Below are 20,303 nucleotides of genomic sequence, written 5' to 3'. Positions count from 1 at the left end.
GTAGCTCTTTGTTTTTTTGTTTTGCTTCTACCCTTAAGTAGCCTCACCCCCATCTCCCTCTTTCAAATGGATTAGGAGCAAAACATACAGGGAGGTGAGGTTTGATCTCAGACAGCACGTTGATTACAGACCATTAAAACCAGCATCTCCAGTGCCACTGGTGATGACTGGAAGGACAGGTCCACAGTAAAATCTCACAAACACAAAAACTGGAGGAAGAAGTCTTATAGACCATTTAGTCAAATAGCCTGAATGATGTAGGAAGTTCAGAGTTAAGAGCATTCCCAACAATGTTTGTAGGCCTTCTCCATGAAAAAAAATCTTTGAGGTCATTGACCTCATTGCCAAATTGCTTTTATCATTAAATATTTATCCTAACATTCAACCAAAAACCATCCATCTAAAAGTTAAACCCATTAGATCTGGTGAATTTGTTCTTTTTGACTCAATAGTCTCACATATAAAGAATGTCTAATTCAGAAAAGAGTCCCTGAGGGACTCAGGGAGATTCTTAAATCATAAAGCAGTACATGAAGCAGTTACTAATACTAAGAAAAGTCCCCCTTAGTATTAATGATGCGGTTTTTACTAAGTATTAAGGGAAAAAAAACACTTCACTGACACTACTAGGGATTTTTTCACTATTATTCACTACAGTTTTACGAACTGCTACATTTATTCCCAATCACAACTGGGAAGACAGAGACATACATTTACTTTACAAAAATAGAAAATAAAGTTGTGCAAGTATATAAGGTAATCTGTAGCTTTGGATATTAAGAAGACCTCTACTGATACCTTCCCCTGACAAACAAACCTTTCCTGAAAAATCATCTTTGAAACAAACATTGACTTCAGTGCAGATGCATTTGAAATATGTACAATTTTTAAAAGTAATACAGTGCTTAGAACTACAGCACTTTGACTGTAATAAAACCTAGGTTAACAATCCATCTATGCCACCCCATAAAATTCTACAGTGATTATCTTTAATTCATGGTGGCTTTATGATAATTTTGGGGAGGGGAAGAGATTTAAACAGATCTTGACTAAAATGACCTACTAGCTTAGCTAAAAGTTATACAAAAAACAGGAACATATACTTTTGATATGCTGTTGATGCTCTTATGTATGAATAAGCCAGTTATGTCTATAGAAATGCCTTTTATTTTGACAGTACACTCTCTCCCTACACTTTGGATCATTTTTTAAAAAAAATTGGAAATGAATGTTCTCGTATCCCAAATGGAGACTGTTTTCTTGTGGTACAAAGTTACATAAAGAGTGACTGAAAACACATTGGCATGATATTTTGCTTTTAGGCATTTTTCCACCAAGATACCACCACAAAGTTCTAGTTTGTGCATGCCAGCTTCCTCAATTTTATTTGGCAAACAGAATCCATAACCTAACTATCATATGCCTCTCATTTTCAAATCCCGGTCCCTGTAAGAGTCCACAAAGACACACCCTGCCTCAACAACATTTAATTCAGATGATTGTGCAAGTGAAAAGAAGTGTCTCTCAGAGTCAAAAAGTGATTCAAAGATCTGGCTTATCAAAATGAATAAGCTCAATGTGATTAGTTATAAACTCAGGCATACTGTTTTCCCACCCACTCAAATGTATGCCAGTTGGGAAAAAAAAATCCACAGGAGATCAAGACTTCATTCTATTAATCTCAAACCATTTTAAATGAAACCTCCTTGGAGGCTCTCAGTAACTAGCATTACTGACCAATCATATTTAAATAGGGAGAAATACGTCTTTAGAGACTGAGCTTAGCAACCCTGGCTTTCAAAAGATTAAGGATGACAGTTCTTTAAACTAACTTGCCTGTAGCTAAAAGCTATTTCATTAGAAGCAAGTGTCTAGGCTCTTTGGAAAATTAGATCCTGCTGTTGCATTCATAATTTTTTTATTTAAGCCCAAAACAAATATGGCTTTCTGCTATTCCTACATAAATCAGTGTTTCAATATATCTTCAACAGCTGGACATTTAAAACTGATAGTAAATTAAGTGGAAAGAAAGGTAAAATAATCCAGTGTACCAGCACCTTGATTTAACATTCATTTGTGCTACTGAAATTCACTTTGCTGATTTCTGTAGGCTATAGCTGAAACAAATGGGCCATTTTTATCTGAATTAAATACGGCAAGAAAAAATCTACATAAACACACAAGAAAATCTGCACTCCACTAAGCAAACAGCAGCAGGCGCCTGCATGGGTGGGACAAGAACCATGTGAAGGGTACATCTGGAGGACAGTCCAACAGACAAAATTATTGCAGGATATTCTCTAGTTGTCTGGAGGAGCAGTGGACCAGCTGGCCATGATGTTCTGCTCAGCGTTAAACACAGACAGGAAACCACATGTCTGATACTGTAAAAATAATTTGTCTTCCTGCCACAGTTAAGCAGGCAACCAACCCAAAGGGGATTATTTTCATTTAAAAAGAATACTAATCCACAACAATAAAAACCAAATGACAATGCATCAGTTGTGTATGGAGTGAAAGTGTTACAAAAGGAACCTTTGGATTTTAGCTGAATGAGCTCCAAGTAGCCAAACCCTGTTTGGGCTGGATTCTGAATTTGGAGAAATACTCTTGAATTTTCTCAATAAAAGACAACAGTGAAGAGGTGGAATGCTAGATGTTTGTACTAATAATTTTTTTCCCTTAGTGAAGGAAGAATGAGTTCAAATCAGAGGTCAAGCAAAGAAGCACCTGCCACTTTGTGAATTTTAATAACTATTCACAAATAAGGCCTTACTCAACAGAATACCAAAACACAGTTTCTAATGACCAGCAGCTGAACCTATGGTGGGCTAATCAGAGCTCAGTCTTAAGAGGCCTTTTTAAAATCAAGATTCTAGTTTCCAGTTGCTTAGAAGTCTGGTTGTTGCCCTTACCTAACCATTTATCTGTTTCCTAGCAAGTCTTTCCATGCCTGACTACTACATTCATCTTAAACAACATATGAGTATATTTCTTTACAGAAATGTTAGGTTCGAAAGGGACGCATTAGAGGCACCTTTTTCATTAAAGCTGTGTTAAGTTTTTTAGAGAAGTTATACAGATTATCACCGTAGAGTAGCTCTATCAGTTCTATAGCATTTTTGCAGAACAAAATATTCTTACTGGAAATGAAGGCCAAAGCTTTTGATTTCTTCTGTTACTAAGCTTTAAGCACTGAAGCAGGAAATAACTTTAGCATGCCAATTGTACTTGTCTGCAATAGCTTAAGGAGCAAGAAGTACAATGAAACATTTATAAAAAGTCAACCAAAACTCTACAATAATGTGCAGATTTCTTTGGAATGCAGATCCTTTAGTACTACAATATTGTTAAAATTACTATTAATTATGAGACACAGAGATATCTCGCAGCAATATGAAATGTTAAGAAATACAATCACTCCTTCATTCATTCTCTCTCTCTCTCTCACACACACACACGCATGTGCAAACAAAATGGGAAAAATGTAGTATATGTTCAAATTATGGTATGCAAAAAAAATAATAATGTGGCTAGCATGTCTTTTAATCTAAGAAAGCAGAAGATTTTAACTCAGAGTGTGTGAAGGTAGAGAGCAAGGGGATCACTCCCATGGGCAAAAACTGGCATCACTTTGGGGGAATTATGAAGTACTCTACAGGTAGTCCTTGTTGGCAACTGGGACCAGAATTTCTGTCACTGAGTTAGGTCATAAAGCACAACCGCATCGCTTAGTGATGGCAATCCCTGCAATCCCGGTTGCCATCATTAACCAAATCCCACAGTCGTTAGGCAAGGTAACTTCCTGCTGATTTCCCACAACCAAGTCAATGGGGAAGCCAGCAGGAATTTGCAAGTCCTAGGCCGCTCGCAAGCAGGCCAGCAGGCAGGTAAGTGGCTGCTGCCATGTGGAAAAAGGTGTGTGTGTGTGAGGGTACAAGGGAGGCGCAGCAAGGGTTGGAAAGGGTGCGTGGGGTGCACAAGGATGTGAAGGGGGCATGGTGAGGCACAGTGAGGGTGCACGGGGGTGCAAGCGAAGTACAAGAGGATGCTCGGGGAGGGTGCACAAGAGTGCAAGGTAGGTGCAGCAAGGGACAGGGAGGGTGTGCAAAAGTGTGTGGTGATGCTCGGAGAGGGTGCACTGGAGTGCTGAAGGTGCAAGGAAGGTGCATCGATTGGGGAGGGTGCTCGAGGGAGGCAAGGTGAGGGTTGAGGAGTGTGCATGGGGGTGCATGAGGGTGCAAGGGAAGCATGGGGGGGGGTGTCAGGGAAGGTACGTGGGGTTCATGAGTGGCCAGCACAGTGCAAGTGCAGAGGGAGAGTGTGTGGGTGGGGGAGCTTCCATGTTGACTTGCTGGGGAAAATGACAGGGAAGGTTACAAATGATGATCATGTGGTCACAGGGTGCTGCAACCAGTCATAAGTGTGAGCCAGTTGCCAAGTGCCCAGATCACAATTACATGACCGCGGGGGTGCTGGGATGGCTGGAACTCCAAGGACTGGTTGTAACCATCATTCATTCAGCACCATCTTCCTGTTTTCTATATATACCTCTATATCACATAACACATATACTTATCAGTGTTACCGTTCATCTTGCTGAACAGCCAACAGACTTGATCTTATGTCTTTACTGTCAAGTCATGGCGCATCTCCCTTCACAAAAATGCAACCTACGGCCATTCCTCTGTATCTTCCTCTGCCTTTTTCTCATTCAAATTTTATGATTTTCTCCTCTGTGGTCTTCCGCAGCTTCAGTCAACTAACTGTCCAGCTCTGTTGTTTCCCCAAACCACTCTAATTGTGCAATGGCCCTCAAATTAGCTTCTTATTTACTCCTAAATCCAGTATATCTCAAGACTTTTATTTACTTATTTATTTGCTTGGTTTATATGTCATTCTTCTCTTTAAAATACTTGCAAACCTACCCAACCCAGAAAGTGAAAACTGAAAATGAAAAACGATTTGCTATTATCTCTTTTTTTTTTTATTGTGAAACAACATTGTGCATGATCCTTGCTCCTTTAGCTTCACCATCCAAATGCCTCATTTTTCACAAGATATCCCCTTTTCTCCCATGGGTTGACTAGATTTGAACGCTCTCTACAAATCGTGTAATAATGCTGCATGTACACAATTCTTCACTTGAGTAGAAGAACAGAGAAACGGTAAAGACAAACTTGCCTTCCAAAGTGTGATGGAACTTTAGAATGTAATCAATATTCATTTTCAGGGCAATTTACATACATTTAAACTTTCTATCACACTATAGGAAGCAGTCATTTTATCACCCGATGGTAAAAGAGATGAGATGCAACTGCAACTCAAATTCAGAAAGATTTAGAAAGATGTGCCATAAGAAGAAAATAGTTAATATGACCATTTATAATTTTATGGAGAATCAGTTAGAAGAAACTAAGCTGCTTCAATATAGACTGCTTCAAACAGATGGCCAGAGGGCAACAACTGGGATGGAATCATTGCCAATCTATTCGTCCAAACAGGTCTAAGATACCTGTCAGTCATGAACTTTATTATGATTGGCTGGGCTGACTTTATTACTTCATTATGATTGGCTGGGCTGACTGAATCAAAAGCAAAAGATCCCACTACCGGTAGATACTCACTCTCTGGATGGAATGTCATGCTAAACCGCCCAGAGTCCCTCTGATGGGAGGAGATGGGCAGTGACAAATTTGATAGATAGATAGATAGATAGATAGATAGATAGATAGATAGACAGACAGACAGACAGACAGACAGACAGACAGACAGACAGACAGACAGACAGACAGACAGACAGACAGACAGACAGAATCTTTACAGAGTAAGGCAAAGCTACTTGTAACTAGCATATAATCCAGGGATGATACCCCTCTAGGACCCCAGAAGGTGAGCTCAAACAATGTAATGGGAACACAAACTGCTATGAACAAGTTCTTTTCATTCTAATATTTCATCTTCCAAGGTTTTTCTCCTTTCTTCCCCTTCTGCATAGGTTTGGAATTACAGGTAGTCTTCACTTACTGACCGGCAGCTTAAAGGCCATTCGAAGTTATAATGGTACCTCAAAAGCAGATTTCCAACTGGGGCCCAAAATTACGACCCTCACAAGACCTCCGCGATCACGTGACCGAGATTCGGCCATCCCGGAAGTGGCGGCCATTTTGGGTCACAGGTCTGCCCTTTGGAACCAGGAAGTCCTCCAGGCTTACGACGCTGGATTTCTGAGGCAGCAGGCCCGGTCACATGGTCACACTACTTACTGTGATTTAGTAGCCGGCAGAGGGAGCCTTGCGTGTGCCTCACTGTACAGGAAAGGTAAGTACTTTTTCCATGTACTTATGCTTGCATTAATTTTTCCCAGTTTTTGTTTAACTTCAGTAGAGATTTGTATGGTGCCATGCATGTTCCATCCTCTGCCTGTCTGATTTTTTAATTATATTTAACAATACTGAATGCTGGCTTACTGTTTTTAAAACAGTTGTTTTATAAAAATCAGATTTATATACAGTATTGTACTGCAGAGTTTACTACAGCAGGAAAAATAGTTACAGTACTGTACCTTTAAACCTGTTTAGTACTGTACTGTAGAACAAAGATTCCAATGAAGACCTTACAGTAAAATAATCAACCAGTAATATTAGTTGAAAATAACAGTAATATTAACTGAAAATACTACTATTGTAGCCACAGAAGCATTTCCATAGTCATGTTTTGGTGGAAAACATATGACTATCACACTCGGCCCCCCCACAATACTGCAAAGTAACTCCTGGTTCACTTAACAACTGCACCGTTCACTGAACAACCAAAGGAAACCATAAGCCCCGATCTTGAATCACTTAATGACCTCTGTGACTTGCTTAACAACTGCAGTAAAAAAAGGTTGTAAAAATGAGTCGGGCTCACTTAACAACTTAACAACTGAAAATCAGGGCTCAATTGTGGTCCTTAAGTGAAGACTACCTGTAATCATTTACAGAACTAATGTCTAGTTAATATTTGGTAGATTTGCAAATATCAGTATTCCATGCATGTTTTCATGGAATACTAAGTGAGCACTGCCTATCAGAATCAACTGAATGAGGATGTTTCTTTCAATTATTATTTTATGAATCATTCTACTAATGCTACTTTGGAAAAAAATATAATAATCAGAAATCTTTTGATCTTTAAGTTTACTATGCCAGTGCATGAAATATTTCACAATTTTATTGACTCATTAAAGCAACTATATCTTTCTTCAGGATCATGTAACTTCCATGAAAGCCTTCTTTAGCAGTTGGACAATCCCAGCCAAAAAATGCACCCATATACAAAATGGAATACAACACGTACTTACTTTCTGAAAAAATAATTTCATCATTGCATTCATCATCTTTGCAGGAACACATAAACAGCAGTCCTCTAACTCCTTTCTTCTCTTTCATGATGCATTTTTTTGAATTGAAATCATCCAATTTGTATCCATGGAGTTCTAGCATAGGATCATGGCATATTGTTTCTAGAGTTATGTTTCCATTATTCTTTCTCCTAAAAACAATGGAAAATAAAAAAGTACAAACATTTCTTTTTAAATGGGGGAATACAGCATAAAAAATGAAATGGGGGAATACAGCATAAAAAATAATTGTGCCAAAATTAAATTTCATGTAAGGTTCAAGGTACTATCAGCTAACCTTTCTATTATGTTTACTGCAGTAACTTAAATGGCATTAAATTATCTGATATGGAAAGTACCATGTTATCTTCCATCACAGTAAAAATATATTCACCAAAATATTGTCTGCATGGATTTACATACTTTTGAACCATCTTGGGAACCACTTTACAGGAAAGTCTAGATATAAAAAATAGTAATATAAGGACAACAGAAATGGCCTGTATTTATCCAGCTTACCAAATAATTCAAATAAGCATAACAAATGCATTTTACCAGCCAGTCATGCATAGTTTGCATAATGATCTACTGGATGGTCACCCGCTTTTCTTTCAACAGCATTGGGTGTGTGTGTGTGGAGTTAGTAAGTCTTTCACGGACTGACATAAATGGATACAGGCAATATCCAGCTTGGTGGGCTATAATTTGTACAGTTCTAATACAAGCTACATTGATGTAATGACTTCTAGATGCACATCCTGTATACTGAGCTTAATCTTGACTTGTTTTACTGTGAAATGAAACTAACCAGGATCACCTTCGTTCATCAAAATCTACACCTGAGTTAACACTGTAAAAACCAACAACTGAGGAATGTGGATTTGGAATCACTGTATATGCATGTATAGTTGCAAGATTGCCCCAGATGCTTGGAGCAACATCTTGTGATCTCTGAAACAAATGTATATCTACAGAATTTGATTCATGTAATTTCATGATATTGTGGAACAGATATATTTTTATCAGACTGAAGGGCAAGCTAAAGTGCAACCAGCCAGTTGTCCAACAAGTTAGGGAGATAGTATAATGGAAGTGGTAGTGATGGCAGATGTGGAAGGGAAGAACATAATACTGTACACTACCCATCTTAACCTGCCATCTTCACAACATGATTAATCATCCTATAAAACTCATTATCAAAGTTCTTCATAGCGTACAAATTAGAAAACTAATCAACACTTTTGGAACAAGCCAGTATCTTAAAACCAATTTAATATCCTTGGCTTGTTCCAACGTTGGTAACCATAATTTCCAAATATAGAAGTTTCGCAGTTAATTACTATGTTGTGAGGGATGTAAAAAAAGTCAAAAACACTTACTCATGTTTCTACTTATTAAGCCCTAATATGATAATCTAAACCAGTTTGAGTAAAATCTTGTCAAGTATCTTTTAAAGTTCCATATGGCTTTCAAGATGCAGAATCTACTATAACTTTGTATACCTCTGTGTTTATGGTGAGCCATACTGGAGCGAACCTATGTAGGCATCCCTTTATGTGCTTCTAATCAAATCTGCTCTTATGGTGGCCATCTTCTTAGGAGATCGTATCTAACGCATCAGCTTTTCTTCTGCATCCTAAAAGACTGGAACTTGCTATCAGATGTAACTATCTGAATTTCATAACTACACAGGCCCTCTTCCAGTAGGGTAGATTTCTTTCATTTTGCAAGGAAATGTCTCTCATGAAACATAGGAATATGAATTATAAAGTCTGAATCCATGCATCATTAAAATGAATCGAAACAAAACTTGGTTTTCATTTGAAAATTGTCAACAGTAATCACAACATTTTGTACTTTTTACCAAAAAGTATGGTGGAGATCACAGTCAAATTTAAAACAGAACAAAAACAAAAACAAAAACCCAACCCTGAAGATAATGCAACAAATATATGAATGAAAATATATTTAACAGACAAGCAAGGAATTATGAAGCAAATACCAATTCTTGCACACAGCTAAAATGGACTTACCAAACAGCTGCACAGATTTCATTCTTGCCTTCGCAAATAGCAGTGATGTTGCAGTTACTGCAACAATGACCTTCATTGGTGCAGGTTGTTAATTTAACATCACAAAACTTGCATAGTTTCCGCATTTTGAATCCACCATTGAACATGCTATGTTCACGATGCTCAGCTACAGAGAAAGGAATGTATATTAAAAAGAATATTAGAACTTTCCACAAAATGCATTTTAATTGTCAAAATAGATTTTAATATTATTGTGAACAATATTTTTACATCATAAACATTTGTGCAACAAATATAGTTTAGTTACACCTGACAAAATAAGGTCAAAATCTTATAATACAGCACATTGCTTTAGTTAGTACAAATTTACATAGCTACTGTTCTGAAAAATAATAGGTTTTAATTTTAGCTTGTATTCATCTATTTCTTAAAAAAAAAATCCAACCTATTCTTCCAATGAAAATTATATTTAATACACACACATACAGGTGTTTGGGGAAATACTATATAACTGAACTTTTTTGGCCAGACTATAAGATCCATGAAGTAAAGGTAATTACTGTCAGAAGCAAAGACTATCAATAAAAATTAAAGAAGAACCAAACTATGAAACCGTAATTTTAATTTTTGATACAAATAATCCTCAAAATTATTGCTCCACCAACAGGCGTTACTGAACACAGAACACACCAACCACCCTAAATTGGCAGCATACTCTCATTCAGATATTTCATATACCTCACATCTCTGGACAATACATTACACACATCACACCTATATTTGGTATGTAGGTGGTTTTCAGAAAGGTTCAGCCAGAACAAGGGGAGGAAAACAAGCACAACGTATTGCAGTGGATATATCTGGGGCAAGAAGCTGGACGTAAGGGATTTTCCAGTCTGAGAAATGAAGATATTCGTTTCACATCTAGCTGCCATTACCAAGTTATAAGAGGAACTCTCTTTTTTTTCTCCTTTTCATTTGGAGGAATTATTTTTTTCCCTTTCCTTGACACTTACATACAAAGCTGCCAGCAGCCAGACCATGTGAACTTGTTAAAACATTGAATGCCGAGTTGTAAATAATATGACTGCTGTAATGCTAATTAATTCATTTGGTTCTTTCAGTCAGATGTTCATATATCTACAAATGTATGTGCAATTTGTATAAATCATATGGTTTTATATGTAAATATATTATACATGTGTATTCTCAAATTTTCTAAAAGCTTCATACAAAATTATAACTGAACAGTGTTTGGAATGATGTTACAAATTGTGCAAATAGGTAGTCCTTGTTTAGCAACCACAACTGGGACCAGAAACTCTTGTTAAGTGAAGCAGTCGCTAAGTGAAATCGCGACTGTGCTTATGATCTTACTTCAGCTTTCCTTTGCTTTACAGACCTGTGAAGGTCGTACAGGTAGTCCTCCAGTTACAATGGCAATTGGGACCAGGAAATCCATCGCTAAGCGATGCAGTCATGAACTGTAATGTCATGTGACTGCATTGCTGTCTGCAATTCTGGCAGTTCCAGTTGTTGTCATTAAAAAAGGACTGTGCAGGTCATTAAACGAGGACTTCGCGTGATTGCATCTTCCAACTTCTTGCTGGCTTCCCCATTGACTTTGCTTGTGGGAAGCCAGCAGGGAACATCAGAAATCGCAATCACGTGACCATGGCTTGCTGTGATGTCGTAATTGTGAACCAGGCCCCAAGCACCCAGATCGCGAGCATGAGATCACAGGGACACTTGAACAGCTGGAACTCCGAGGACCAGTCGGAAGTCCCTCTCGTTCAGTGCTGTCATAACTTTGAATGGTCACTGAAAGAATGATCATAACCTAAGGACTACTTGTAAATACAAGGATTGGTTATAAAGTTACTTTTCCATCACTGTCAACTGTGAATGGTCGCTAAACAAGGCAGCTGCTAAACGAGGATTATCTGTATATTTGTCATGTTCACTGTTTCAATGTGCACTGTACATCATAACGTTTCACATGCCATGGTGCTGACACGCGTTTCTGTTGGGAGGGACCTGCTGTGAAACCTTGTGCCAAGCTCTGTATCTATATTCATTTCAATGGAATGTGTTTGGGTTATGTGCTCTGCTCAAGGACTTTTCCCGCAGACCAGCAGAAGCCATTAGGAGCACCTGGGATTGTGAGCCTGGGAAGATTCTACAGGGGGAGGGATCTCGTTTGTACCGAGGGGTTTTTAGTTTGCATTTGGCGCTTTTTCCATTCTCAGCTTTCTTTGTGATCCTGCATACTGTTCTTTATGAACCTGTTCATAAGTCTGATGGTGTTTTAGGATAGGCAATCATTACAATATTATTTTGTACCATACAGGATCTCTGGAATAGTATTTTGCAAAACTGTGTTTTTACAGGCAAGCTCACATAAAAAAGGAGTAATTATGCATTAGTCTATATATAACATAATCATGCCCTCAGCAGTCCTTTTTGGGTGTTTTACGGGTATTTCTATGCACCTTCGGCTATGTCCATGTGTGACAGCTCAACAGAAACCCTAAGCCATATATTGTTATATTGTTCCCTACATAAGGATTCTATACAGATCCTTATATATCCATTATTGAAGAAATTTCCAGGCAGGGAGAGTGACTTCTATCTAATGCTACTTCTTTCGGACAAGGACTCAAAATTATCCTCCCAGGTTGCCCAGTTTTGTGCTATCATCTGCACAATACACCACACCATCACTTAGATTTTGAATTTCTTAACATAGTATTTTATTTCAATTCATTTTAGATTTTTCATTCTTAATTTTGGATTGTAGTATATTAATTGCTTCTGTTTATATATGTATGTATGTATGTATGTATGTATGTATTAATGTAAGATTGTTGCTATTATATAGTTTTATTGTGTCTGGCCTTAGGGCTGTAATAAACATGATGATATATAACATAACCATGGAGAAAATCTATCTATTAAAAAAACAACTTGATGGCACATAATCAATCAATCAATCAATCAATCAATCAATATATAACATAAAGCCAATTTGTTTATGGAAAATGCATGGCTATTAGAGTCATGCGTTTTCCATTTTTTTAATGGAATGATGCAAATGTTGACAGATGCAAATGTTCACACATGGGCAATATTATGCTCTGCATCTGAAAGCAATAATTCTGTATTCGTTCAGAATTGGTTAAGAGGTTGAGTTATGTTGGTATGCTAGAATGTTTTGTTGCTACAACTTTTGCTCTTTTCCCAATAGTATTTTGACTTGACATATAAGCGTCATCATTCAGGCCCTAACCCATGTAACTTAACAGTCTCAATATATAGAACAGCTGAAAGGAGTAAATATGAATACTAATAAAATACACCACCTTTTAGCAAATCCCCATGGCTCAGGTCCTTCCTTCCACCTGCCAACTGAAGTGTGATGGAACTTCAAAATGCCATTAATATTTATTTTCAGGGGAAACAATACTCATTTAAGCTTTCCATTATACAGTACTAGAAAGTGGATTTGTCATTATAAAAGGGGAAGGAATGAAACTGCGAGTCATATTCAGCAAGATTTAGAAACTTGTGCCATAGGAGGAAAGCAGTTAATATTTCCATTCCTAATTTATCAAAAGTAATGGAATAAACTAGATTGATTCTACCACTGCTTATTAAACAGCAAAAATAGCTTATTATTATTAATATATTTGTGTAATGGAGCAAGAGCATCTTCTGACAGCAACTTTTAGCATAAAGACTCAATCAGCTGAAAGCCTTCATTTTATTCCATAGTTATTTCTTTTTAAATAATTTGACAGCATCCCTATGGTCTCCCTATGTAGTTATCAGCATGAAAAAAAAAATCACAGGGACAAAGTAAAAAACAACCATTCTGAGAATGAAGCAACATACATGACAAATCTGTAAGAACATGAATTGCTAAGAACCATCTCTTCTTGCCTTCCCTATTCTTACCTTCAAAATTACTGCAAGAAACATGGATTTAGAACCTATCATTTACACAAATAATGTCTAGTTAATAATTGCTGGATTATTGGTTTGGTGAAGCATATCCAAAAGTCTGATACCACAATTTGTAATCCATGCATGTTTTTCTGGAAGCTTGATAACTGAAATTGTAGAACTCTACATACTAGAACTGGTTGAGTGATCTGTCTTAAATAGTGAGGACATTCAAATCTGATATCCCTCCATGAAGCATTCCAATAATGCTATTTTGGAGGGAAATATAATAATCAGAAATCATTTTATCAATAATTCTACCAAGTCATTTCCATGAATTATTTCACTGTTTTAACATTCTGGTCATATGACGATGATTATTACTTGAAATCTAATTGTTGAGAGAGAATATAGCCCTAAAATCTAATTGTTGAGAGTAGAAAACAGCCCAATTTCTTTTTGAAGAAAGCTAGTTAAGATTTTTAAAAATAGGCATACATTTTAATTTTTATTGGAAGAGATGAAGATCAGGGAGGAATCTTCCTGCAAGCAACCACTGTATTATCCACATAATATCCACAGGGAAACTGAATCACCAATTTGAAATGATATGGTTTCTCCTTTGTTTATCATATTTTTCCCTGGATATTACGTATGTTCGTATCATAGCAGTGGTATTTTTAAGGCTAGTTTTAAACACTCATATTCTCATGGCAACAGACATTTACTTCTCAATGCAAACAAAGAGAACACTTAGATACCACAAGAGAGAGGTTGGACAATAAGAATGGATGACTGAAGAATTGACACATTTGAATTGCGGTGCTGGCGTAGATTGCTACATTTACCATGGACAGTCAGAAGTGCTGGACTGTATAAAACATGATGCATCATTAGAAGCCAAAATTGTAAGACTACGACTGATTTACTTTGGCCATGTCATACGTGCAAACTCACTAGGGAAGTCGGTGATGCTAGGAATTGTTAGCAGAACAAGAAGAAGGGGCAGGCCAAGAATATATTGGATTGATACCATCAAAACAGATACCAAGATGAACATCCAGCAATTGATAGGGCTGCATGGAGAGCTCGTCCATAAAGTCACCAAGAGTTGGACATGACTGAATGGTTAAAGCAGCAAGCAGCAGCATGGTTGCATTACACATTCATCAACTTCACCCATTTTTTTTTAAAGGAAATGTGTCACCTGATCTTTAAATACCTGTGCGACTAAGCAACATGGATAAGCCTTTTAAGGGTTGCTCCTATTAGAGAAAGGACAATAGTCATTCTGTGTAGCTTTTCTTCAATGACTGGGATTTCCCTGTGTTGATGACTCTATTATAGAATACATCACCAAAGGAAAACTAACTCTAGCCTACAGTCACTTGGCAAACAATGCAAGGGATTGTTTTTATGATCAGCATTTTATGTTGGGCATGAGTAATTTCGTTCATTTATCAACCTGATGAGATTATTCACTGATATCTAGATAAAGTGGAATGCAAAATAAGCAAGCATTCCTGGCTTTACACAAACACATTTAAAGCAAGACTTGAATGTCAAGGAATCTTTCACTAAAAAGTAGGTATCTGGTTTTAAAAATAAATCAAAACAACAGAGTTTATTAATCTATTAGAAGGGCTTGCTGATCACTGAATGTTAAATTTGACAATGATAAAAGTGCAGAAAAACAGAAAAAGCTCTTTTTATATTAAAAGTGCATCAGTATTGTCAAATGGTACACAATAATTTCAAAATGAGTAATGGTGTAAATTTCTGTGTGTCCACCTTCCAGAGTAATACTGTAACACAACATAACCCAAAGAACATGTCTCTCGTTGTATTTCATGGCTTCATCTCAAGTGGCAGGGATCAAGGAAGCTCATCAAACCTTTCATGTAGAACTTGGGCTAGAATCAGTCCTAACAAGAACATTCAGTCCAGAGATCCAGTTTTCATCAGTGCAGCCACTGAGCCTACCTGATGGTGGCACAGCCACTATATCAGACGGCAGAGAGGTACCAGTGTGCTTACTTGCAAGGGTATCTGCCATGGAAATCAAGGTCCACTTGAGAATAGTCTAGCATATCTGGATGACTTTGCATCCAGATCAAACTTGAGGAACACCAGCTAAGGCTGTTAACTCAATACAACTGGATGGTCAGATCAGACCTAATGAGTACCAGAGGAACTAAGGCAGCTAGAGCCTGTAGTATAAAACTTTCAGCCCATGAGGAGCTCATTGCTGGATGTCCATTGCTTGAGAGTTTATATGACTGATCACCCTTGTACCTTGAATATTAATAAACCTCCCTAGTATATGAATCCCTTGCCTGGAGTATGATCTTCACTTTATGTTTGCTTGAGAATATTGACTCATTTAGATTTGTCTGGTGTTTGGCTGCTAGACTGACTGTTCTTTTGTTTTTATCTCTGACCATGAATAACCTTTCCTTGAATTAGACTTTGCACTGTGTAACTATGCTTTTGTGGCTCCTAATGCCAACCTGGGATAAGACGTTATTACAAAAATAATGTCTTGTCCAGGCAGTCTCCGAGAATTGGACACAACTGAACAAATTTAAAAAAAAAGCTAATAAGTAATCACAATTTGTGATCCTGCACATCATTACTGAACTTGGGCCACTTCTGCTAAGGCATCCATTTCCTGAATCAACATGATCAAATAAATTATCCATACCATCTTAATAAGTGTTCTCTTGCACTAGGTCCACGGAACTAGTGCACAGAACTAGTGCTCTCTAAATCATGAGTTCATTTCTGGTAGTTGCATTTAGAATGTATCTAGAATTGAAACTCTATGTCTTCTGAACTAAATACTTAAAATATATCCACGTTTATACCACTGTGTATATTTATCCTCTAAATTATACACATGACCTCCATATTACAGTTAAAACATGCTGTTTAAAAATTTGTGTGAGGGAAAATAGAGGCAGAAACATTAAAAAGTCGTATATGTCATTCATACTTTCAAATAAAGTACAATGTACAGAGAAAGAGGAAAGCACAAGTTTGTATTTATTTAGCATATTTAGATAGAAACAAAGGATAAACTTCACACGCACATATCTCTGTGACACAGAAATTAATTTTAAGGAACTTCAGATATAAACAAATATACTGGAATATTATTTTTTTTGTTCCACTCAAAAACCAAGCAAATCTTACTAACGTTGGAATATTTGCCTTATACTGAGTTTGTTTTTTGTTGATTTTTGTGTGAACATCAAATTAAATGTATGCTTATGTTTCATTTCCTATGTGGGTTTTAAAACGATCTAATGAAAATTCATAAAAGGCATATGATTTATGCTTCTGATCCTAAAAATGGTTTGACAATTATTGTTGCACCCTCCAGAGAAAACCGTGCTGTGCAGAAAAACATCTATTGGAACCCTGTTACAAATCATGTTTAACCAGCTCAATATGTTTTCTAATCTTGGACTGGTGTGAACCTTTAAATCTTGAGCCTTTAAAAATGTATATAGTACTTCATTAGCGCATTATTTCAAGGTGGATATGATACTAGAAATAAGCTACCCCCAATATTTGCTATTATTGTTTTAGTCCTTTTTTTGGAGGTTATTTAGTACATTTACCCTATATTACTCTTACAACACAAACTTATTTAAGTCTGCTCCTGGGTCAATGTACATACAATTGCAGCTGTGTTCTATGCACATTCAAATAAACATACTTCCTCAAAGATGTTTCTATATGAGAAAGCCTGAGTAAAGGAACAGTGTAACTACTTCATTTGGGCCCTAGATTGTGTGGGGAGTATATCCTGATGCAATTTCTAACCACATTTGCTAATGAAATAGGAGACTTTTCTCCTTTAGAAGCATGTTTGCAAGTGAGCTTGTACAAAGAGTATAATTTATTATTGTATTCAAAGTAAATATTTGATATATAATAATTGAGGTATCTTTATTAGTTAAATTGAAACACATACATCATTATCTGATTAGTAAAGTTTAAAAGTACAACTTAATCCTTTGGGATAAACATCTGCCAGAATATGTTTGGATTAAACATTTGATATATGCTATTCATTTCCTGGCTAAGAAAACACATAGATTTTTAAGCTGTTGTGATGGGCTTCCTGAATAGAAACTGCTTGAATTAATGGAAAATAATTTCTACAGACAATATGAGAAAAACACAACAGAAAAAGCCTATAATAAGATTTTCATAAATCACAAGAAAGTATTTCATTAAAAATTCTCTTACTTTGGAGGCTTAAATACCTTGGTGACTTAAAAATGATTATCAAATGTGTCAGAATTCATGATAATAAAACTTAGGCTGATAGAGATGAAGTGTTACCAACAAACCTATTTTAATGCTACTGGTATCATCAAAAACTTCCATTTCCTGCTGTTTTTACAAGCTAGCCTTCTAACATAATCTGAATCACCAGAACTGATAAAAAAGAAGGAAAGCCTCAATGTTGTCTTTAAAAATGTATTTATTAAATTTATTAGGCCACCCAACTCCATCACAACTCTGGGCAGCATAAAATATGATACAGTTTAAAGCAATGCAATACAAAACAGGGAGAAAAACCTGAACATCTGGAAAAAAAATAACACAAATTTTAACACAAAAATCATCCCACAAGGGGTCCACAACTCCACTAGTCCAAGGCCTAGGGGAAGAGCCAGGCTTAAGGGCTCACTTAAATAAGTTTGGGGGTGCACCAATATCCAGGAGGGGGTATCTTTCCAGAGGGCATGTGTCAGCCTTGCAAGGTAGACCAGACACTGGCTCCTGATAGACTTCAAGGCCCAATTCAAGCTGTTGGTAGTTACCTTTAAAGTCCTACATGGCATTGGACCAGATTACTTGAGGGGCCAAATTTAAGTATTGTAGGTGAACACTTTTACAAACAAATACGATTACAAAAGAAAATAAAATACCATTATTGGCAAGGATAGGAAGAGGTTGGTATTTTATTTTCTTCTGTAATCATGTTACTGTACTATGTTTGTAAAAGTGTTCAGCTACCATACCTAAATTTGGCTTTGTTTTCTATAGATTGGTACTGCTAAGTATTATTGCCATTTATTCAAGCATAGGCTTGATGTAAACCAACTTTTCTTCTTTTCCCAAAGAGTAAGCAGAAATAGCCCTGTGGACATTAGAAAATATCAGTTCAAGAAGCAGCACTTTTTTCCTAAAAAAAAAAAGCTAGCCTGGTTTTCTAAAATAATCATCATGATATGCAATTAAGGTGCTTATATCAGCTACAGCTCTCCAGCCTGCAATTTTTTCACTTGCCTTTCAAATACACAGCAAGTTGCCTGTCTCTGACAGAAGGCCTTTTCCCTCTGAAACCCCAACACATACCATTTGAAGCACTGTGAGCTTCGTGCTTAATCATGATTGCTTCCAGTTCCTCAGAAGCAGCATCATAGGAGAATTCCTGATGAAACAAGATCTGGCATACAGTGGATATGAAAAGTCTACACACCCCTGTTAAAATGCCAGGTTTTTGAGATGTAAAAACCACGTTATTCTAGTTTTTTATTTTTATTTTTTCCCCTAAAAGGTGTTTTTCAATTGAACTGTACAGCTTATATGTTATATTAAAGGTGGAAAAAATTCTGAAGTGATTTAATGAACATTCACCTGATTCATAGGGATCTTCTCTTAAATACAATGCCGGAATTTTCATTATCTAACTATTATACTATAAATAAAACAATTGCTTTCTAAAGTTTTATTATGATCTCTACGAGTAAACAACAAACTAGCCTGTTCCCAATTAAATGAGATTTTTCAAGCTGCTACCAAAAAAATAATAATAATACAATCCTCTTTTGTATTATTTTATTTTTCTTTCTCACCTTTAGTAGTGTTTGTTTCGATACCAATTTATCTTGTCAGCATTCCAGGATCTGTGCTCCTGTACTTAAAGTGAATTTTGGATCCTCACTGGAGTAATTTTTGAAGGTTTTCAGCAAACGATCAACAGTACATTAACTGCCCTTAATAACATACATTATAGTCTCAATTATGCATATGGTAAATTAAGTTCAAACTATGCTTCTACCATGAACTCAGTGAGACAACCAGGGAAGATATGTTTTGGCTCGGGTTTGCTGGTTCACATAACAGGCTAAACCCAAACTGAACCAACCAGATTATGATGTGTGAACCTAGTCATTAAGTGGGTTCTGTCTTACTGATGATTCTATAGTAAATTATTCTGAATAAAGGTAAAAGGTAACTGACTTCTGAAATACATGACATGAACTCCTGTGTTAAATCTGTGTCAGCCTTGTGAGGTAGTCCAGACAAGAAGCACACCCAGGAGTAGCAGCTTTATCTTTATTGTAAGGCTACATTAACAGAATCTTGCAAGTCTGGAAGTACATCTCTCCCCCTCATCTTTACAGTCCAAAAAACTGTAAGGGTCCCTTCTGAGATGTTTGCCATACCCCTATTTCTTCTGCAGACAAGCTGCTTCTTGTCTGTTGCCTAGGCTGCGGCTCTTCTTCCTGTCTCCCAAGGTCATTCCCACATACCATTACAATCTGAAAACATTTTAGCTGTAATTAGGATTGTTATTACTTATTACTGAAATGGGAAATGCAGAAGGCCATCTTGCGTAAAAGCCACTACAGCCATATTATACCACTACTGTGACCATTCACTGGCTTCCAATAGGTACAGTTTAAAGCACTACCTACCTAGGCTACCAGGTATCCTCAGTTAGACCCATCCTGTGTTTTCGTCCTGGGTGGGATATTCACCATTCCCCACATATATGAGATAAGAGGAGTAGGGAGTCTGGAGGTAGTGTTTCTCTCTGCTGGTCTCTACCCTGTGGAACTGCCAGAGGCCTGATTGGCATCTGTGTAGGTATCCTTGGCAGCTAAAACAGAGCTTTTTGTGAAGGCCCTTGA

The 20,303-nt window shown here is 36.9% G+C and overlaps 1 protein-coding gene and 1 long non-coding RNA gene across 2 annotated transcripts in view; both read right to left on the bottom strand.

The window, feature by feature from the left end:
• The window catches only part of LOC134497916 (uncharacterized), an 854,438-nt gene that overhangs the window by 663,591 nt on the left and 170,544 nt on the right, over nucleotides 1-20,303 (bottom strand). The window lies entirely within an intron of this gene.
• TGFBR2 (transforming growth factor beta receptor 2) overlaps nucleotides 1-20,303 on the bottom strand; it is a 61,155-nt gene that overhangs the window by 27,623 nt on the left and 13,229 nt on the right. The window contains exons 2-3 of the mRNA XM_063303921.1: nucleotides 9,418-9,583; nucleotides 7,346-7,536 (exon numbers count right to left, since the gene is read on the bottom strand). Of these exons, the coding sequence (XP_063159991.1) occupies nucleotides 7,346-7,536; nucleotides 9,418-9,583 (357 nt within the window). The remainder of the gene's footprint in view (nucleotides 1-7,345; nucleotides 7,537-9,417; nucleotides 9,584-20,303) is intronic.

The sequence above is a fragment of the Candoia aspera genome, chromosome 4, assembly GCF_035149785.1.
Source record: "Candoia aspera isolate rCanAsp1 chromosome 4, rCanAsp1.hap2, whole genome shotgun sequence".
Lineage (NCBI taxonomy): Eukaryota > Metazoa > Chordata > Lepidosauria > Squamata > Boidae > Candoia > Candoia aspera.
Note: the sequence above shows the minus strand (reverse complement) of the source record. Positions and strands in the feature narration are given on the sequence as shown.